Source organism: Mustela lutreola, chromosome 10, assembly GCF_030435805.1.
Source record: "Mustela lutreola isolate mMusLut2 chromosome 10, mMusLut2.pri, whole genome shotgun sequence".
Classification (NCBI taxonomy): Eukaryota; Metazoa; Chordata; class Mammalia; order Carnivora; family Mustelidae; genus Mustela; species Mustela lutreola.
This window is the reverse complement of record NC_081299.1, coordinates 2,120,595-2,140,402: the sequence shown is the minus strand read 5'-3', so window position 1 is coordinate 2,140,402 and position 19,808 is coordinate 2,120,595. Positions and strand designations below refer to the sequence as shown.

General features: G+C 62.7%; 2 protein-coding genes and 1 long non-coding RNA gene across 6 annotated transcripts; 1 reads left to right on the top strand and 2 right to left on the bottom strand.

Annotated features, from left to right (window-relative positions):
• Nucleotides 1-194: 194 nt before the first annotated feature.
• On the bottom strand, nt 195-7,575 carry LOC131809682 (uncharacterized). Of its 4 annotated transcripts, XR_009345256.1 has the most exons (5): nt 5,337-5,514; nt 4,268-5,171; nt 2,811-2,947; nt 1,991-2,102; nt 195-1,382 (listed from the first exon to the last, which is right to left on the bottom strand). It is a non-coding gene; the product is annotated as an uncharacterized LOC131809682 (long non-coding RNA). The 4 variants fall into 4 exon arrangements; XR_009345254.1 differs by lacking the exons at nt 4,268-5,171; nt 5,337-5,514 and adding an exon at nt 7,504-7,575; XR_009345253.1 differs by lacking the exons at nt 4,268-5,171; nt 5,337-5,514 and adding an exon at nt 7,307-7,555.
• A 68-nt stretch (nt 7,576-7,643) lies between these two features.
• LRRC47 (leucine rich repeat containing 47) lies at nt 7,644-18,271 on the top strand. The gene is made up of 8 exons (XM_059137351.1): nt 7,644-8,279; nt 8,855-8,944; nt 13,384-13,842; nt 14,495-14,611; nt 15,259-15,374; nt 15,897-15,999; nt 16,260-16,349; nt 16,468-18,271. The coding sequence occupies exons 1-8, from the start codon at nt 7,644-7,646 to the stop codon at nt 16,714-16,716; spliced, it is 1,860 nt and encodes a 619-aa protein (XP_058993334.1). The 3' UTR covers nt 16,717-18,271.
• Nucleotides 8,401-12,514, bottom strand: LOC131809096 (uncharacterized). Its single transcript, XM_059135671.1, has 2 exons — nt 10,282-12,514; nt 8,401-9,954 (listed from the first exon to the last, which is right to left on the bottom strand). Exons 1-2 carry the CDS (start codon nt 10,329-10,331, stop codon nt 8,595-8,597), a joined length of 1,410 nt encoding a protein of 469 aa, XP_058991654.1. The 5' UTR covers nt 10,332-12,514; the 3' UTR covers nt 8,401-8,594.
• Nucleotides 18,272-19,808: the final 1,537 nt, after the last annotated feature.

The following is a 19,808-nucleotide window of genomic DNA, read 5'->3' as shown; positions in this document are numbered from 1 at the left end:
TATAAATTTGGCACCAGAATACACATGTAAATACTTTTAATGAGAATTTGCAACTTTTTAATGTTTTAACATAGTTTTCTATTTGTCTTTATTTCAGGCACCAGAGTTATAATATCTAACTAATATATTTTTGTTGTTATTTTAGGGCCTAGGGGTCCCCTCACCCTGAGCATATGAACATAATAAAAAGGTCACTCAGTGTTCTGTCACTTTTATTTCAAGTTTACTATTAAAAGGCAAACGGAGTGTCTTCCACTCTGGGGCGCAGGCCAGGGGCGCGGCCGGGGGAGCCGTGGGAGGGGCAGGGAGTCCGCTGCGGGGGACTGGGCGGAGCCGGCCCCACGCTGCAGGGGATGCGTGGCCACGAGCTCCCTGCTGAACAAGGTGAAAGACAGTCAGCTCCCTGGGACTTGGAGGACGTGGTCGCCCAGCTGTGCCTGCGGGTGGAGTCGGAGTGTCCCTCTGACCGTCTCACTGTGCCTGCGGTGCAGCCGCACGCCTGCGCCCCTTGTCCAGAGGGACTTAGCGGCCAGCACGGAGATCTTGCTTTCAAATGAGCAAAAAGGCAGTATTTTCTCTGTTCATTTGTGGAGTGACTTAAAGCTTTTATCAATCTGGGGAATCATAAAATTGCCTCCGTTTTGAAGTTACAATGTGCAGGTTTTCCCTTCCACGAATACTGTTCACGTAAAGCCAACGGCACTGTGTTTCCTCCTGGTTTGGGGACCAGGGCCCTGCGTGACGGAAGGGCCAGGCGTGTGAGTCGCAGGGTGGGCGTGGAAGAGCGCACGTTCCCGAGAAGCGCTCCACTCACCCCTGCAGGGGTGTCGGAGAAGAAGGAGACCCTCCCTCCGTGAGCTGCTGGAATTGGGTGTGCTCTTGTGCCATTGCATGTTTGCTCTTAAAAACCAGGTCGGTTCTCCCGAAAGCTGAGCTTGTGGTACCCAGCAGCCTTCCTGGCTCTCGCCGCTCTGGAGGGCTTCCACGCCCCCACCCCAGGCGCTGGGCCGTGAGCTGAGCCCCCTGCATCTGGGATGTAGTTGGAGTGACCTGCAAACTGCTCCTGCAGGGGCAGAGCGTCCCCCTTGGGGTCTTCCGGAATCCTTGCAAGGACCAGTGAGGTTATCGTCAGTGGCAGGCGGGGACACCGGCCCCCTGGAAGTCAGCGGCCCCAGATGAGAACTCTGGATCCTGATAGACCCAGGAGGCCTGTGGACAACAGCTCGTAGCCCCTGCCTCGGTTTCCCCTTAAGGAGTGGAGCCAAGGAGAAGGTGCTGATGAGGCCCAGCCTGGCCAGTGGGTCTGCAAGTTCGGGGAGGGAGCCGGCCCCTAAGCCGAGGGCCCCAAGCCCCCAAGCCCTTCATCCCGCATTAGCCGGGGCCTGCAGGGGTAGGAAGAGGAGAGACTGAGGTGGGGACCACCACCAGCCCGAAGGCCGCAGAACTCCACCCAGCTTCCCAGGCCCCAGGCCCACCCACCTGAGCCCGCAAGTGCTGGGATTGCAGGGGAGGGGCAGGGAGAGTGGGGAGGGCCCAGGTCAGATGCCCCATGGAGTGAATCTCCCTGTGCACAGAAGCAGCTCACCCCCGAGCAACAAGCAACGGTCTTGTCTGGCTCGGGTCCTGCAGGTTGCAGACTCCCCAGGAGAGGTGCCCTGGCTCCTCTCAGTGTCTTGGAGGGAGTCCAGAGAGGGAGGGGTGGTGTCCTGCCTGAAGGTGGGGTCATCACGGGAACCAGTGCCAGGGGTCTGGATAAAGACCTTTCTCTCCCCTTGGAGTAGGCCTGTTTCCCAAATTCCGTGATCCTAGACTGGGGTGGGGGTTCCCCAGCAGTTGGCAGAGACTGAGGGCGAGCCTGAAAGGGTCCAAGCCTCATTCTGGGCGGGGCCAGGCCAGGAGCAGGGCCAGGAACAGCAAAAAATCACAACCTGTCTTCTTCCTACTGGAAGTTTTAGAAGTTTGCTTTTTCACACTGCCCTCGGCCACCGACTTGGAGCTGTCCTGTATTTTCTGTTCCTGAATGATGTGGAGATTTGTGAAACCAGACGCAAACACAACAGCTAGACGATCGAGCATTTGACTCTGTTCCAATCATGACGTCTCTATAGAAACAGAAAACCAGGAGACATTTATTCACAACGTGCAACCCAGAAAGAGCTGGTGCCCAAAAGACACATCATTAGGAAAGGCCAAGGGGCCTCCGCCTGGCTTTGGGAGTGCAAATAGGGAACCAGTTCCAGAACACAGCACGCAGGGCTCTGTTGCCACGGCGACAAGCTATCACGAGTGCCGGGACTCAGGGCACCCAGGACTAAGACCAGGGCTCAGCCAGGTACAGGGGTCCCAGGGGAATCCAGTCCTCGCAATCCCAGCTTCCAGCGGCCCCCACTTTCCCAAGCTCAGGGGCTCTTCCTCCCTGCTCAAGGACAGCCCCGCGCCCCACGCGGCCATTCCTCTGGTCCTTGGTCTCCACCTTCCTCCTCTACTGGTAAGGGTCCTGTGAGCTCACCGGGTCCACAAGACGATCTCCCCATCGCAACGTCCCTCTGAGACTCCAAGTTCCCTGTGCCCTAAAACCTACCACATTCACAGGTTCTGGGATTAGGATGTGGACCTCTCTGGGGGCCGTCATTCCGCCCAACTCACCTGTAAGGACGCCATCTGTCTAACATCCATGTTGCTTTTCTTTTTTAATATTTTGGCTCCTAATAATATTTTTTTTGAGCTGTGGACAGAACCTGTTATTAGTTTCTTATTTACAGGCCATATCAGTGCTCCTGGTAGTATCATTAAAAGACCATCTTACCTACCTTAGAAAATGCCCATCTTTTCAACTGTAGCCATTTCCTGCCTGTGGCTGCTACAGTGTGCGTTTCACTCAGCATCGTTTGCCTACCAGGTTGTCCTCTGCTTTTTGCCACAATTCCAAGCTGCCTGATGAATTCCCCTTTCATAAGAAGAAAGCCTATTCAGAGAACTAAGTTCAAATGGTCAAGATTCAGTTGTTTTATCAAATGCACCAGTGTTGAGAGATTTGCCAGCTATCTAAAGCCAAAATCCGATGGTTATCACCCAAATACTATTAATTTACCAGTTACTACATGCTATTATCAAATCACCACAGTAATCTTTAAAGAGCTTTTTTCATCCTGTTCATTACTTCCAATTATCATTCAATATTCCATTTTTGGAATGACACTTAGAAAAACCTCCAGGGGCGCCTGGGTGGCTCAGTGGGTTAAAGCCTCTGCCTTCAGCTCAGGTCCTGATCTCAGGGTCCTGGGATCGAGCCCCGCATCGGACTCTCTGCTCAGCAGGGAGCCTGCTTCCCTTCCTCTTTCTGCCTGCTTCTCTGCTTACTGGTGATCTCTGTCAAATAAATAAATAAAATCTTAAAAAAAAAAAGAAAAGAAAAGAAAAGAAAAACCTCCAAAACACCTTCAAACTAAAAACAAAGCTTACCCTACACTCCACTAAATTATCTAATTGAGTATCTGCCCATCACATCTCTTCAAACTGGGCTTAATCTCCAGTGCATAATGTTCCCTCTTCACCCAAACTTGCTCTTTGAAGATGAAAATTCCTATTTTAAGTGGATTTCTAGTTCTTAAGTGACCGTAGAAAACTTCTAGACTTTCTTCTAAAATCTAGAGAAAAATGAACTCTACCATTAAGAATGTTACTGAATGCCTCGTGTTTTAGGTACTTTAAACTACTTCACAATATTTATAAATGGGACATTAAGCATTCCGGTAAGTAGGAAGTTAAAATGTGACAATGTAGCAACAAGTTTACTCCCTAGTGATAGAAAGTAAGTTTTATATGCAACACACTATCTTTGGTATTATAGAATTTCTTAAAGATTTTATTTATTTATTTGACAGAGACACGGCGAGAGCAGGGAACACAAGCAGGGGGAGTGGGAGAGGGAGAAGCACTGAGCCCACCAGGCGCCGTACATTGGTTTGCCAAAAGGCCCTCAGCACCTGGAAGATATGCGGAGAAAGTTTAACAAAGACGAGTGATGGCAATACCAGGAAAAAAAGAACAATACTAGCATTATCAGTATTTATGTCACATAAAAACAGTATTTGCACTAAAAATGGTTCACAATTCATGTGACACAAATACCAAGGCAACTAACAGCCCATGCATTTAGAGTAACATATAAACAAATCACAAAACGTGGAATGAACCGTAAATTCATAAACGTCAAGACTGAGTGCAATTAATCATTCAATAGATAAAATAAGTTGATAAAACTTACAAAAATATTTTTTAAATACACTAAATATGCAAGCGGGAAAATGCGGTTAGTGATACCCATTCTCAAATGAAACCGCATTTTCTTTTCAGTACATGTATGTGGAGTTCTCAGAAAGTGTACTGTAAGCCCCACGGGACGAGTGTGGAGCCCCTGAAAACGTCGGCAGGGTTCCCGGTCCCGGGCTGTTGAGCACAATGGCCTCGAAGCAACCGGACCCCACGATCCCCAGGGGCAGAGGTGAGGAGCCCTGAACGCCTGTAACCCTTGGGTCCCCTTCCTGCGCCTGACGGTGACCAGCACGAACGCCCTGCTCCTCCCTTATCCCGTGACGGACGCCCCGCGTGCCTACACAAGCACACTTTATGGCTTCAGGACACGTGCCCTCTCTCTGTACTCCTCTGCCATGCCCGGAGGCATCTGTCCTTGCTTTTCTGATAAAAATCAAAAGCTACGTGCAGAATCCAGCCCCCGTCTCTCCCGGAGGCAGCCTGGCGCCACGCGCAGATCCTTGTCTGAGAACTTAATTTCATTCAGTGCATGACGATCTAGGAGCTGCCCAAATGAGGGCAACTTCCTCCTTTTTTAATTATTCTTTTAAGAGAGCGGGAGACTGTGGGAGCAGGGAGGGGCTGAGGGAGAGAGAACCGCAAGTGGACTCCACACCCGGTGGTCGTGAGATCATGATGACCGGAGCCAAAAGAAGAGTCAGAAACTTAACCATCAGGCTAAGCCTCCCAGGCGCCCCGGACTGCTCAAGGTTGGACCTGCGTTAGGGGGTCCATCACTGCTCAGGGTCGGACCTGGGGGGGGGGGTCCATCACAGCTCAGGGTCGGACCTGGGGGGGGGGGTCCATCACTGCTCAGGGTCAGACCTGGGGGGGTCCATCACTGCTCAGGGTCGGACCTGGGGGGGTCCATCACTGCTCAGGGTCGGACCTGGGGGGGTCCATCACTGCTCAGGGTCGGACCTGGGGGGGTCCATCACTGCTCAGGGTCGGACCTGGGGGGGGTCCATCACAGCTCAGGGTCAGACCCGGGTTAGGGGGTCCATCACAGCTCAGGGTCGGACCCGGGCTGGGGGGTCCATCACAGCTCAGGGTCAGACCCGGGTTAGGGGGTCCATCACTGCTCAGGGTCGGACCCGGGTTAGGGGGTCCATCACAGCTCAGGGTCAGACCCGGGTTAGGGGGTCCATCACTGCTCAGGGTCAGACCCGGGCTGGGGGGTCCATCACTGCTCAGGGTCGGACCTGGGGGGGGTCCATCACAGCTCAGGGTCAGACCCGGGTTAGGGGGTCCATCACTGCTCAGGGTCGGACTCGGGTTAGGGGGTCCATCACTGCTCAGGGTCAGACCCGGGTTAGGGGGTCCATCACAGCTCAGGGTCAGACCCGGGCTGGGGGGTCCATCACTGCTCAGGGTCGGACCCGGGTTAGGGGGTCCATCACTGCTCAGGGTCGGACCTGGGGGGGGGTCATCACTGCTCAGGGTCAGACCCGGGTTAGGGGGTCCATCACTGCTCAGGGTCGGACCTGGGGGGGGTCCATCACAGCTCAGGGTCAGACCCGGGTTAGGGGGTCCATCACTGCTCAGGGTCGGACTCGGGTTAGGGGGTCCATCACTGCTCAGGGTCAGACCCGGGTTAGGGGGTCCATCACAGCTCAGGGTCAGACCCGGGCTGGGGGGTCCATCACTGCTCAGGGTCGGACCCGGGTTAGGGGGTCCATCACTGCTCAGGGTCAGACCTGGGGGGGGTCCATCACTGCTCAGGGTCGGACCCGGGTTAGGGGGTCCATCACAGCTCAGGGTCAGACCCGGGTTAGGGGGTCCATCACTGCTCAGGGTCAGACCCGGGCTGGGGGGTCCATCACTGCTCAGGGTCGGACCTGGGTGGGGGGTCCATCACAGCTCAGGGTCAGACCCGGGTTAGGGGGTCCATCACTGCTCAGGGTCGGACTCGGGTTAGGGGGTACATCACTGCTCAGGGTCAGACCCGGGTTAGGGGGTCCATCACAGCTCAGGGTCAGACCCGGGCTGGGGGGTCCATCACTGCTCAGGGTCGGACCCGGGTTAGGGGGTCCATCACTGCTCAGGGTCGGACCTGGGGGGGGGGGGTCATCACTGCTCAGGGTCAGACCCGGGTTAGGGGGTCCATCACTGCTCAGGGTCGGACCTGGGGGGGGTCCATCACAGCTCAGGGTCAGACCCGGGTTAGGGGGTCCATCACTGCTCAGGGTCGGACTCGGGTTAGGGGGTCCATCACTGCTCAGGGTCAGACCCGGGTTAGGGGGTCCATCACAGCTCAGGGTCAGACCCGGGCTGGGGGGTCCATCACTGCTCAGGGTCGGACCCGGGTTAGGGGGTCCATCACTGCTCAGGGTCGGACCTGGGGGTGGTCCATCACTGCTCAGGGTCAGACCTGGGGGGGGGGGGGGTCCATCACTGCTCAGGGGCGGACCTGGGGGGGGTCCATCACTGCTCAGGGTCGGACCTGGGGGGGGTCCATCACTGCTCAGGGTCGGACCCGGGTTAGGGGGTCCATCACTGCTCAGGGTCGGACCTGGGGGGGGTCCATCACTGCTCAGGGTCAGACCTGGGGGGGGGGGTCCATCACTGCTCAGGGTCGGACCTGGGGGGGTCCATCACTGCTCAGGGTCGGACCTGGGGGGGTCCATCACTGCTCAGGGTCGGACCTGGGGGGGGTCCATCACTGCTCAGGGTCGGACCTGGGGGGGGGTCCATCACTGCTCAGGGTCGGACCTGGGGGGGGGTCCATCACAGCTCAGGGTCGGACCTGGGTTGGGGGGTCCATCACTGCTCAGGGTCGGACCTGGGTTGGGGGGTCCATCACTGCTCAGGGTCGGACCTGGGTTGGGGGGTCCATCACAGCTCAGGGTCGGACCTGGGTTGGGGGGTCCATCACTGCTCAGGGTCGGACCTGGGGGGGGTCCATCACTGCTCAGGGTCGGACCCGGGTTAGGGGGTCCATCACTGCTCAGGGTCGGACCTGGGGGGGGTCCATCACTGCTCAGGGTCAGACCTGGGGGGGTCCGTCACGGCTCAGGGTCGGACCCGGGTTGGGGGATCCGTCACTGCTCGGGGTCCGACCGGGGTGGGGGAGGGGTGACCCCGTCGGGCTGCGGGTCCCCGCCCGTCCCCCCCAACCCCGGGCAGCCCCAAACGCGCGCGTAGACTCTTCCCCTCCACCGGGAACCTCCCCGCCGCCTTCTCCCGGACCTGCCCGGGGCGCTCCTCTCCCCGACGCTGCCGCCGCGGGGCCGCCCCTTCCGGTCCTGGCCGGAAGTGACGCGCCATGCCCCGGAAGTGCCCCGGGAGCGCCCCGGAAGTGCCCCGGGAGAGGCGGAAGCGGCGGCGCGATGGCGGCGGCGGCGGCGGCGGCGGCGGCGGCCCCGGCGCCCGAGGCCTGGCCCGAGCTGGAGCTGGCGGAGCGCGAGCGGCGGCGCGAGCTGCTGCTGACGGGGCCGGGGCTGGAGCGGCGGGTGCGCGCGGCGGGCGGGCGGCTGCCGCCGCGGCTCTTCTCGCTGCCGCTGCTGCACTACCTGGAGGTGAGCGGCTGCGGGAGCCTGCGCGAGCCGGGCCCGGGGCTGGCGCAGGGCCTCCCGCAGCTGCACAGCCTCGTGCTGCGGCGCAACGCGCTGGGGCCCGGCCTGAGCCCCGAGCTCGGCCCGCTGCCCGCGCTGCGCGTGCTCGACCTGTCGGGCAACGCGCTGGAGGCGCTGCCGCCGGGCCAGGGCCTGGGCCCCGCCGAGCCGCCGGGGCTGCCGCAGCTGCAGAGCCTCAACCTCAGCGGCAACCGGCTGCGCGAGCTGCCCGCCGACCTGGCGCGCTGCGCCCCGCGCCTGCAGAGCCTCAACCTCGCGGGCAACCGGCTGCGCGCCTTCCCCGCCGAGCTCTTCCGGCCCGGCGCGCTGCCGCTGCTCAGCGAACTGGCGGCCGCCGACAACCGCCTGCGGGAGCTCAGCCCGGACATCGCGCACCTGGCCTCGCTCAAGGTCAGCGGCCGCCGGGCGCGGCGCGGCGCGGCGGGGAGGGGCCGTCGGGGCCGGGGCCTGCGGCCTGCGAGCCGGGCCGGCCTGTCCCGCCTCCGGGCCCGGGCCTGCCCCCTCCGGGCCCGGGCCGCCCGCTGCCGGGCGGGAGTGGCAGGCGCGGGCCGCGGTCCGGAGCAGCCCAGCGGCCGAGCCCCCGTCCCCGTCCGCGTCTCCGGCTGCAGACACGTGCGATCGTGGCGGGGTCGGCCCCGGGCGCGGCTCCGCGTGAGGCCGCAGGTGTCCGCGCAGTGCCGCTCCCGGGCGGACGTTATTAGTCCCTCAGAGGCCGGCGGGGCTGCCGCAGGCCACTAGTGCTTCGGGCTGTCCTCTAGACCCCACCGCCCGGGGGCTGCTTACCTCCCCCTCCCCAGGCCCCAGCGCACTGCAGGGCAGACGGGGCCGCTGAGGCGAGCAGGCCTGCGGGAGCCGGACCCTGCCTGGCCTCGCCCACCTCCAGCTCAGAGGCCCCCGGAGCCCTGCCTCCCCGTCACCCCGTTTCAGCCTTAAAGAGGCAGATTTGTGGTGCTTCTTCCTCCTAGTTTTCATCCGTGATCGCAGACGTCGTGAAGCGGGAAAGCACGGGCTTGTGTCGCAGAGGTTCCTCTCGGTATCGTCCGCTGACCTCGCGGGTCCGTCCGTCTGCACAGATCTGAGTGCTTGTGTGCGCGTAGGGGGGTGTGGACGTGTGTGCAGTGAGGACAGGAGGGCCTCGTGCTTGCTGGCGTCTGCAGACGAGGCTGTGGGGTGACGCCGGGCGCGGTGGCTGTCCAGGGCGGGAGGCTTCGCTTTGGGGCTGACGTGTGACAGGCCACGTGCGACCTCGTGTGCTTGCCTCGTGTGCCTCGTGTGCTCCCATCTGTCCGATCTCGGCTGCCCAGGGGGTCCGTGTACCAGACACGCAGCCGAGGACGGCTCTCCTGAGCGCAGGATCGGTTGGTCTGTTTCTCTCCCGATCCGGAATGTCTTCCCGGCGGTTAGGTTTGTTTTCAGTGTTCTCTGCGACGTGTGCCCACCAGGGACGTCCGTGGCCTTCGCGTGTCCCGACACCATCACTCGCGGGTGTCGTCCCTGCGGAACCCCCACGCGCTGTTGCCCGGCGTCCGTCGATCTCTGCCACCTGAAGAGCCTGTCCGTCGCGGAGGGTGCGGTGCCACGGCTGGTTGAGATCCCCTTTGGGTTTCGATGTCCTCCAGGGGCCTTTCTGCACTGACGCCCCTGGGAGCAGTGCCCCGAGAACGGTGGGAAGCCGCGTTGCCGCGCGCTGGGGCTGCGCAGACAGACATCCTGTCCCAGCTCGTGCTGTGGGAAGGCTGGGGTGCCGAGAACTGACTCAGGCAGGAGGGTGGGCTCCCCCGGCATCCGGTGGCCGTGCCGCCGGCTCCTGCGCTGCGTCCTTGCGGCCGTGAACGGTGCCGTGCACGGGGCGGACTGCGGGCCTGGGCCAGAACCGCGGCAGTTGTCCCCTGTGCAGCGGGTCTCCGCCCGGGCTGGCTCGCTCACCAGTCCCGCTGGTCCATGGGCGGGCAGTCCGGCCTGGGCTCCGCTGCGACGCTCCGAAGACTGCGCTCTGTCCCGGGTGTCCTGGTGCCGCTCCCGGCCCAGCAGGCTAGTCCACGTCTCACGTAGCGGCTCAGGGCTCCTGAGAGTGCAACCGCAAGAGCGCTCCCTGAGGGCAGGCTTGGAGCGACGGCCAGGCGTCCCCGCTACCCCTGGCAGGTGAAATAAGCCAAGCCCCATCCACGTCCCTGGGGAGACCTCGCCCGGTCCCTCAGGGCCACCGGAGCAGCCACACACGTGCTTCTGCTTGTCCCTCCCCTCACTTCCCGAGTGGGGAGACAAGTGCCTTGGTGCCCGCCCCTCACCGCCCCTGGGGAGCTGCCCCCGACCCAGGTTTGGGGAAGGCCTGACCCTCCTCCCCACTCCGCGCGCAGGGACAAGGGAGCCCAAGAGAAAACGGAGTACTCACCGTGCCGGGCCTCGCCGGCTGGACAGCCACCTGACTGAGCCGGGTTCCATCGACGTCCTGGTGTCTGGCCATTCAGCAGGGCGCCCCACGGGAGGCCCCAGAACGTGGGGGCGGTTCTCTCCGGGGGCATCTGTCCCTGCACTAGGCTTCTGTCACCCGTGGGACTCAGCTGCCAGGGCAGGGCTGGCCAAGGATGGCAGCCTCACATCACTCCTCCCTGCAGCACGGGCGGCGGGCTGTGCTCTGCCCAGCCAGGGCTGACACATGTCCCCAGGGCTTCCTCCCCTCCTCCCACACCCACCGGTGCCCACACCCCTTGGGGCCACCCACGTCACTCAGAGGTGGGAGTCCCCTGTGGTCAGGCTTCACAAAGAAGCTCCACTTGGATTGTGAGGTTTCGGTCCAGCGCCCAGACCCTGCAGTTTAGGAGTCCTTCCTCCGTGCCCTGTCTTCCCCCGTGGCCACAGCGGTGATGGGCTGCTCGGTGCCTGGGTGGGGTCTGGGTGCCCCCGCCAGGCATGCCCGCTGGAACGAAGCTAGAACAAAGACGGTTGCTAGCTCCTCTCGAGGTGGCCGAGGTGGCGTGTTAGTCTCAGGGTCGCACAGCTAGGATTGAGGACCCCCTCCCCAGCACACGGCCCGCAGCGGTGGTGTTCCCAGAGGCACTCAGTGGCCACGGCCAGCTCAGACATCTGTGTGACCTGCAGGAAGGGGGTAGGTGGGGTCTTTATGAGTCGCTCCGGGCAGCAGGCAGGTTTCGGGGCACACGTCGTGTGCAGTTAATTCCGCTCCGTGTGTCATAGCAGTGGGGGTTGGTGTGCGCGGTGTGAGCCGGGCTTCCGGGCCAGAGACCTGCCCTCCTGCAGGCGGCGAACTCGCAGGACACTCCCCGCCCCCCCCAGGGCTCCTCCTGCCGCTCCCTTGCTCCCGTTGCTCCCTTCCCGTTCTTTCCCAGGCGTGAACCCGCGCTGAGTCCGCTGCTCTTACCTGCCGGTGCCCACGTCGCCACAGGGCTCCCAGCTTCCAGAACCCTGATCTGCCGCCTCCCCCTCCCTGCCACATTCCCACGGGGCCCAGCTCGGGGCCTGAGGGACCCTCTGGGCTCTGACCACTGCCCCAGCTTACTGCTCTGAGATGTCCACGATGTGCTCGTCACCCCTGAGAGAAGCCCCCCAACCCGGGACCCTCGCACTGTTGGCTGCCGGGGTGGGGGCGGCGGCGGGTGAGGCCCAGCCCCCCCAGCCTCCCCTCCTCGCTGCTCCTCTGCGGCCGGCACATGGCATCCACCTGGCTGGCCTGTTCCGTGCAGCTGCAACGGTGACCCCGATGGAGCCCTCGGGCTGACCAAAGCGTGGCGGACCCCAGAGCCGGTGTGTGCGGTGGAGCTAGGACAGGCCTCGCCAGACCTGACCTCAGGATGGCAGCCCTCGCTGTGGCTCACAAGCCCGGATGGTGGCCCTGGAAGGGCTCTCCTGTTGTCCATCTCCCCGCCGATCCCAGTCCCCATTGGGTGAGGAGAAAGACCTGGCGAGGCACAAAATGGCCACAGGTGTAGGAAATCGTGTTGCCCACAGCCCCTTGGGGCCTCTTGGTGCCCCCCCAGGGTGACCAACGGCCAGGTCTGGCTTCCTCTCTTCATGCCCGGTCCTGAGTGCGAGACGGAAGCCTGTTGGAGCTGCTCGCTCTCTGCTGAGCCCTGGGAGAGGCTCCTCAGCGACATCGGGCCCTGGCCCGGTGTGACCCTGCGCGGAGTCTCCCCCGTCTCAGCAGCCACGGGATAGCCTCATCCACGGTGGGGGTCAGACTTGTCCCCTCCACCAGCCGTGCAAACGGCCTCGTCTGGACCGCCAGAGCCCCTGTTCCCTTCTCAGTTCGTGACCGAGTCTGTCACCAGTTTGGCTGGGCCTTTGAGTCCTGCAGGCCCCGGGCTGCAGCCGACCTCGCCCAGCGAGCGGTGCATGTGTTGTGGGGGGGAGGTGGGGGGAGGGCCAGGGGGAGGCGCCCCCAGCACTGGGCACACAGGCGCCGTCTGCTCCAGAGCTCTCCCCCGGCCGCCGCCGCTCGTCGCCTCACTTCCCCTGTGCTCCTCACAGCTGACCGGCTAACGGGCTTCTCCCGCGGCTGCCCCCGCCTGGTCTCCGCCGCGCCGAGCAGGGCCCGTGCAGGGCGCCCCGCTGGCCCAGGAGGAGGCCGAGAACGGCTGTCCGTGTGCAGTGTCCTGGGCCACCGTGCCGCTGGCTCGGGCCCGTGCAGGGCGCCCCGCTGGCCCAGGAGGAGGCCGAGAACGGCTGTCCGTGTGCAGTGTCCTGGGCCACAGTGCCGCTGGCTCGGGCAGGCTGGGAAGGGGCGGAGGGTGGCTGGGCTCTTCCTGGGGGCCGGTCCTCCTCCCCACAGCTGCAGGAGGGAAACGGGCCTGCGCCAGCCCCTGCGCTGGAAGACAGCTCCCTTAGTGGCCCTCCTGCCCCGCCAGGCTCTGGCGAGACGGCCCTGCGAGGTGGCTGTCGGTGGTTTCCGTCCTCTCGGCCAGTCTGATGCCAGCCGTGCGTTTTTGTCAGAGCCCGGTCGCTCGCAGTGCTGGAAGGTTCTGCGTGGGCCGTCACGAGCCTCTTCATAGCGCAGACAGCAGTGGCGCCGCACCATCTGCGGGTCAGGGTTGGGGGCGGAGAGCGCAGGCCGGTCGGAGCCCGGCGGCCGGCAGTGGAGTTGGCGCAGCGCATGGTGCTGCTGGGGGCCCTGTGTGTCCGTGCGGGGCGTCCCGCTTGTTACTCGCGCCGCGTTTTTCCCAACTCACTTAAAGAACGTGAGCCCCATTTTGTGGGGAACCTGTTTCTCATCTCAGGTGCTTGTCTGACTGTAACCGCGTGTGTCCCTTGTCCCGAGCTCCTTTCTCTGCTCCCTTCATCCGTCGGGATAGTCGTCACCACAAGGAACCTTGCAAGGAGCAGGAAGTGTTTCGTGGGGGGCTGTTTGCGGCCGTCCCTGCGGCCACGTGGGCACGGTAGCAGGTGTCAGTGTGGGCGTGGAGCTGGGGACAGGCCACGTGGGGTGGGGCAGTGCTCCGGGGGGCGAGCTGTGACCACGCGCCCTCCGCCTCCCTCCCAGACGCTGGACCTGTCCAACAACCAGCTCAGCGAGGTCCCGGCGGAGCTGGCTGACTGCCCCAAGCTCAAGGAGGTCAATTTCCGGGGAAACAAGCTGACGGACCGGCGGCTGGAGAAGATGGTCCATGGCTGCCAGACCAAGTCCATCCTGGAGTACCTGCGCAGCAGAGGCCGCGGCGGCGGCCGGGGCAAGGGCAAGGCCGAGGGCCCCGAGAAGGAAGAGGCCCGCAGGGGGCGGCGCGAGAGGCGGAGGAGGGAGAGTGGCGAGGGGGAGGAGGAGGAGGTGGACCCCGCCGGCAGGCTGCTGCTCCGGGTCCTGCACGTGTCTGAGAACCCTGCCCCGCTGACCGTGCAGGTCAGCCCCACGGTCAGGGACGTCCGGCCGTTCATCGTGGGGGCCGTCGTGAGAGGCATGGACCTGAAGCCTGGGAACGCACTCAGACGGTTCCTCACCTCCCAGGTGGGTGCCCACGGCCCACGAGGGGCTGGCGCAGGCAGCCCTGGGGCCGGTGCGGAGTCACAGTGCGTGAGCACGGAGCGGGCCGGCCCTGGGCCTCGGTCGCAGGGATGGGTGCCGCCTGCTCCTCCGCAGACGCCTCTCCCGTCCTGCCTTGTTTCTGAGATCGGCATTTCCCGAGCTTCTGATGGCTTGGGGGATTTTCTCACGTCTGGAATGGGTTGCACAGTCCCCTGCACGGTGGTATACAAACGGTCATGTCTTCCCAGCTGTTCCCACACTAGACGAACATCCTGATTTGTTTTCCTGTGCAGCTTGCCCAGCTTTTAAAGTAGGAGGCCCAGCTCCGATGTTTGCAGGCCGGCACGTGGCCCGCGGGGTGACGCAGCTCCCCCCACATCCGAGTCTCCCACGCCCCCAGCCAGGAGTTCAGAGCTCAAACGTCGGGGCTTCCAAGAACTTTGGAAGCCTGTTGTCGTTTGTTGAGACTCACATTTCAGTTCGGGGAGGCTTCTCGGTCTCAGAGCCTCCCTTACCGAAGGAAGGAATTCTACAGACGGCTTCCCAGTGCAGGACCCGCAGGATGCATTTGGGCCAGGGAGGCGGTGGGTGGGGGGCCGCACAGGTGCTGAGCTCCGCGGGCCTGCCGTTGCAGACGAAGCTCCACGAGGACGTCTGTGAGAAGAGGACGGCGGCCACCATCGCGACCCACGACCTCCAGGCCGTGCGCGGGCCCCTGCTCTATACGGCCCGCCCACCGCAGGACCTCAAGGTGATGTCCCCCGCTCCCTCTGCACTGTTTGCAGTTTCCTGGGACGCAGCCGCGCGTGTGCTCGGGCTGTGGTGAGCACTCCCGGGTCACACACGGGCCGTGTTTATAGTTTCCTTGGAAGTCCGCCTGTCGGAGGAGGGAGTGGTTAGAAAGTGGTTTCCTGTATTTCCTCAGCTTCCACCAAACCCTGTGGTTTGTGGACGGATTGCGGAACCCCTCGTTTGGAGTGGACAGGCGTGAGCTTGGGTTGTCCAAGTCCCTCCACGGGTCTGTTACTCCCTGTGGCGTCCAGGGTTCCCGGGGGCCGCCGTAGCCCTGGTGCCCAGCTGCACGCCTGGTTGACCGGTGCCAGCCCCTGCCCCTCCCGTCTTGGCCTTCCAGGGGCCCCAGGCCTGGGAGATGCCGTCACGTGTGGCATGGTGAAGGTTCAGCCCAGCTTGGAGAGGACCGGCATGTGTGGCCGTCAGGTCTCTGAGCGGCCTCCGTGGGCCCCACGTGCTCACCCCGCCGTCACAGGAGAATGGAGGGGGAGCCGAGGGGACACCAAGCCGACGTGCCATGAGCGGAGGAACGGGCGTCGTGCAGTGGCGGTGGCTGTAAGGGGAGCCTGTCTCCATCTGAGCTCACCCGTAGGTGTCCACCCGCAGATCGTGCCCTTGGGGCGCAAAGAAGTCAAGGCCAAGGACCTGGTGCGGCAGTTGCAGCTGGAGGCGGAGGAGCACAGGAAGCACAAGAAGAGGCAGAACCTGTCGGGCCTGCACAGGTCAGCGCGCCTCCCTCCGACCCCGCCCCACGGCAGCTCCGGCCTCGCCCCTAGGCTGCCCCAACTTGCGACTTGCCCTTACGGGTGTTAAGTGAAACCTCGCAGACGTCGCTCGCTGTGCTGGTAGGGATTCCGCGTGGGGCAGCGGCCGTGGCAGACAGCCTCTGCTCTGGCGGAGCTGGGGCTCAGGCGCTGCTCTGGGGGGATGAGGCTTTCTTTAGCACGCAGGCCCTCACCTGGAGGGACGGGGGTCCTCCTGCCCAAAGCACATGCACGGGGATGGGGGACGGCAAATGCGGTCACCTGACGCCAGGACAGCCGCCCGGCCGACAGCGTCTTGCGCACATCCCCCGCCGCTGGGGCAGGGTGTGGGTGGCCCACTGCCCTAGACCCACGTGAGCACGGGCTTCAGCACGTCTCCCTCCCCGGCTCTCGGACGTCGTGACCTTCCACGGATCCGTCTCACGAGCTGGCATCGGTCCGGTGCTCCCATAGTTACGCCTCTGTGTTTCCTGCCCGCAGATACCTGCACTTACTGGACGGGAAGGACAGTTACCCCTGCCTTGTGGACGCGGATGGCGACGTGATCTCTTTCCCACCGATAACCAACAGCGAGAAGACGAAGGTAAGGCCGTGCGCTCCCTGCGTCGGTGGCTGCGGCACGGTGGCGTCCCGTCCGTCCACCCCCGGACTGTGCGGGCCCCGAGCCTGGGTCCCTGTCCCGCGTGGTGCTGCACCGAGAGTCACCGCGTGTGCGTCCCCGCTTCTCCTCTGGGAAGGGGACGGGCCTGGTTTGCGTGGCGCTGGTTTTCATAGGTTTTTCCTCCGAGCATTTGCTGATGTCTCTGGTAACTTTATTCTTCTCTGAAACTCTTCGGATTTAAGATTAAGAAAACAACTTCCGCTCTGTTTTTGGAAGTAACAAGTGCTGCGAGTCTGCAGACCTGTAAGCAGGTCATGGACGCCCTCGTGCTGGTGAGTCGTCCTGCCCAGTCGGCCCTCCGGCCCCAAGGCGCGGTCAGACCCCCGTGTTCCCGCCGCCCCTCGCAGCCCCCACCCCCGGTCGCTCTGAAATGGTATTTTTCCTTTGCAGAAAATGGCAGAAATCAACAAGTACACGCTAGAAAATCAAGAGGACGGATCCCTTTCAGATCCCGACGCCGATGCGGTCTCCGGGCAGCCCCCGGACCCCAGCGGGAGCTCAGGTGCCGAAAAGGCCGGGAGCACCGCGCTGGTCGTGGAGCAGGTCCGGGTGCTGGACGAGGACGGGCACCTGAAGGTGGTGTACCCCTCCAAGACGGACCTGGGCCTCGCCGCGCCCCACGTGACCGTGATCCGCTGAGCCCTGGCGCCCGCGCCAGCCAGCCGCGTGGGTCCTCAGCTCTGCCAGTTGTGCGGACGTTAAGTCCCTCGTTTCTCTCCCCGGTGGTTTGCAAGACCTGCGCCTCCCCTGCGGCCGTCCAGCCAGTCCGTCCTGCCGCAGCGAGACCGCGTTGCCATGGACTTGAATCGTTTTGCCTTTCCACCGCCAAACTGTTCTACTGAGGCTTTTTACAAAATTCTCAAATATCAGAATTAACTGTTCAAAACATTCTGAAATCATGTGAACTCGGCCACTACCTTCATTCAGGGGAGGAAACACACAGATTGGCCTGGATCTTCAGCTCCAACCCGGGATCCTAAACCGCGTGTTTCAGCGGGCTGTGCCGGGATTTTTCTGCGATCTGGCGGCTTTGGAAACCTCAGCGTGCGGGGGCGCAGCCTCGAGGTGTGGAGAGACGCCCCATCCCTAACTAGTTGGCCCCAAATCGTTCTCTTTTTATGAAAAAAAAAATCTTTTAGGTGACCTTAGAATTGGCAGCAGCATTTTTTTCTTGCTCTTGTGGTTGGACGTGTCTGGGTTAATGTCACAGGCCTCCCCCAGTGCAGCCCGGAGGGCGCAGCCCACATCAGAACATGTGGCTCAGGGCTCGCACGCAGCGCCCTGTCGTGGACTCGGTGCCCGTGGACTGGCCATTCTGCCGTCTACCAGCTCGAGGACAGACGGGGGTGTGCGCAGAAGGCAAAGTTGGAAGCCAACAACCACAAAACATGGCCGGTGAATGGCTCTTCAGCATTTTGTTTTAGGTTCTTTCCAGTTTTGAATGTCTTGGGCCCCACACCACGGCGTGAGTGTGTGTGTGTTTCTGTGTGCAAGTGCACGTGCATGCCCCTTCCTGGAACCCCAGGCCGCAGCCGGCCGCAGGGTAGGGGTTTCACTGACCTCCCTGCTTGGTGGCCGGGCTGGGCTACAAAACACCGACTCTGGCTTTTGGTATTTTGTGACCCCATCGGTGTCACGTTCTGTGACCTGCAAGAGACAGTTCGTGTGTTCTGCTGACTTGGGGAGTGTTTGCGGGAGGCTCACTGAACCCGTGCATTTAGCCATCAAAACCGGACACAGGGAAGCAGGGGAGCTCACGGAGGCACGAGGTTCTCCCAGAGCTCAGCCAGGCTGCTTTCGAGGACCCAGCGGGCTCTCTGGACATCTCCAGGCCCTCCCGTCCCTGGGCTGACGGTGCCAGATGGTGGCTTTTCCTTGTTTTGTTAACCCCAGACCTAACCAACATCTGCGCTGGTGGCTCTGGCTTTGTTATCTCATGCACCCTGGGCTCCCAGGGAGTGACTGCTGTGGGTGGGCTGGCTGGCATGGGTCTGCGGCTGGGCGGGCCACATGCCGTCAGCTGTGACCTCGCTGACGGCAGAACTGCCGGCCTGGTGCCTTTCGGACGCAGCCCAGCCCTGCATGAGGTGTGCGGATGCACTGAGCTTACGACCAGAAACCAGACATCCTTCCTCTTTGCCAGTCCGGCCCGCTCATAAAAGTCCTTTAATAAAAACATCTGTGCCCCTCCCCAGCAATTCCTTCCTTGGCAGTATTTCAGGGTAGTGTCTGGGGGGAAACAGAGGACCTGAACCCCCCCTTCCCAGCCCAGATCTTGCCAGCAAAAAGCAAGAGGCACTTAACAATCACACGGGCTCTGCCCAGGGAGGCTGCTGGACCCTCCAGGCCTAGAGTGGGCGTTGGACCCCCTCACAGGGGCACCTGTCCCCGGCAGGTCTCACTCATGAGTCAGATGTGCGAGGAAAGATCGCCTGACAACTCAGCAGGGGGCTGCCCCCTCCCTGGCCAGGGCCCCGGGGCCCACATCTGGCAGAGACAACTCACAAGGTGGCTTGTGGCCTGAGGGGCTCCGCCTGCAGCCTCCCAGCACATCAGCCTGGCGCTGGTGGGGCCCATGGCAGGGAACATGCGCGTGCGCCAGGGAGCCCCGCGGCACCTGCTCTGTCCTGACACCTGCTGGGCCTCAGGGTGCATGGAGCATGAAGGCTGGGTCTTAATGGCTTTTGTCATCAACTAGCCCACGCGGTACCTCCCCTAAGCCAGGGAGGACCCACAGGGATCACTGGGCAGTGCTGGGCTGAGCTGGAGGGGCCAAGGGCACCATCCCGGGACTGGTTCCCCATAGTGCCCCTCGCATGTGGACCACATGTGCTTGCTGCTCCCACCTGCTCTGTGCCCCCTCCTCGCTGTGCTTGGGCCCTGCCCCCAGCCCCTCTAGTCTGACCTGTCCCACACACTCACTGGGCTCTGCCTGGGGCTGCTGAGGCGGGGGGGGGGGGGCCCTGAGGCCTGCTGGGCGTTTGGGAAGTGGGCAGGGGGTGGGGGAAGAGTGACCTCAGAAGTGCTGGGCAGGCAGCCGCCAGGGCCCTCCTCTTCTGTCCAGCACCCTGGCCAGGCTCTTGGCAGAGGCCGCACCCAGTCCTGGGGAGACCCAGCCCCTGCACCTCTGGGGAAACTGCCAATGTCCTAGAGCCCATGGAGGCTGTGCAGCCCAGCCGAGTCCCCCCCCCAGTGCGCCCCCAGTGGTGGCTCCAGGGTAAGGCTGGGTACATGCCAGCCGGCTGGCACCCCTCTGTCCTCCAGTGTGGCCTAACAGGGCCGGGAAACGGGTCTTGGAGACAGGTGCGGAGGCCCAGAGACTAGGGCTGACTGGACCAGCCCCCCTGCCCCTTAACCAGCTTCCCTACCCCACAGCCGGCCCCCATCACGCTTGGAGACCCCAACCCAGGCCAGGCCCACCAGGCACCCCTCCCTCCTGTGGGCAGAGCCAGGGACCACCGGCATGGTGCAGCCATCCCTAGCAGGCAGGCCAGTCTTGAGGGGTCTCTGTCCGCCCCTGCCAGTTTGGCATCTAACACCCAGGTGTGCCCTGTGATCTCCAGTCTCGGGGCCCAAGAGGACAGTGACTGTCTGGCATCTCCTGCCCTCAGCTGTCTGGGAAGCACTCTGCTAAGGTGTTTCTGGCAAAGGTTTTTGGGGCCTGAGCTGTGAACTTATAGTCTGTAGGTAGGGGTGAACAGAGGGCCCAGAGGACACCTACTGGGAACAAG

Bases quoted from the DNA above. Each gene is read 5' to 3' on its own strand.
- LRRC47 (XM_059137351.1), top strand. From the start codon at position 7,644: ATGGCGGCGGCGGCGGCGGCGGCGGCGGCGGCCCCGGCGCCCGAGGCC. The intron at 8,945-13,383 runs GTCCGTCCGTCT...CCTCCCTCCCAG, and splicing joins ATCGTCCGCTGACCTCGCGG to ACGCTGGACCTGTCCAACAA. The intron at 15,375-15,896 runs GTCAGCGCGCCT...TCCTGCCCGCAG, and splicing joins AACCTGTCGGGCCTGCACAG to ATACCTGCACTTACTGGACG.
- LOC131809096 (XM_059135671.1), bottom strand. From the start codon at position 10,331: ATGGAACCCGGCTCAGTCAGGTGGCTGTCCAGCCGGCGAGGCCCGGCA. The intron at 9,955-10,281 runs GTGAGTACTCCG...TTGCACTCTCAG, and splicing joins AGCCGGCGAGGCCCGGCACG to GAGCCCTGAGCCGCTACGTG.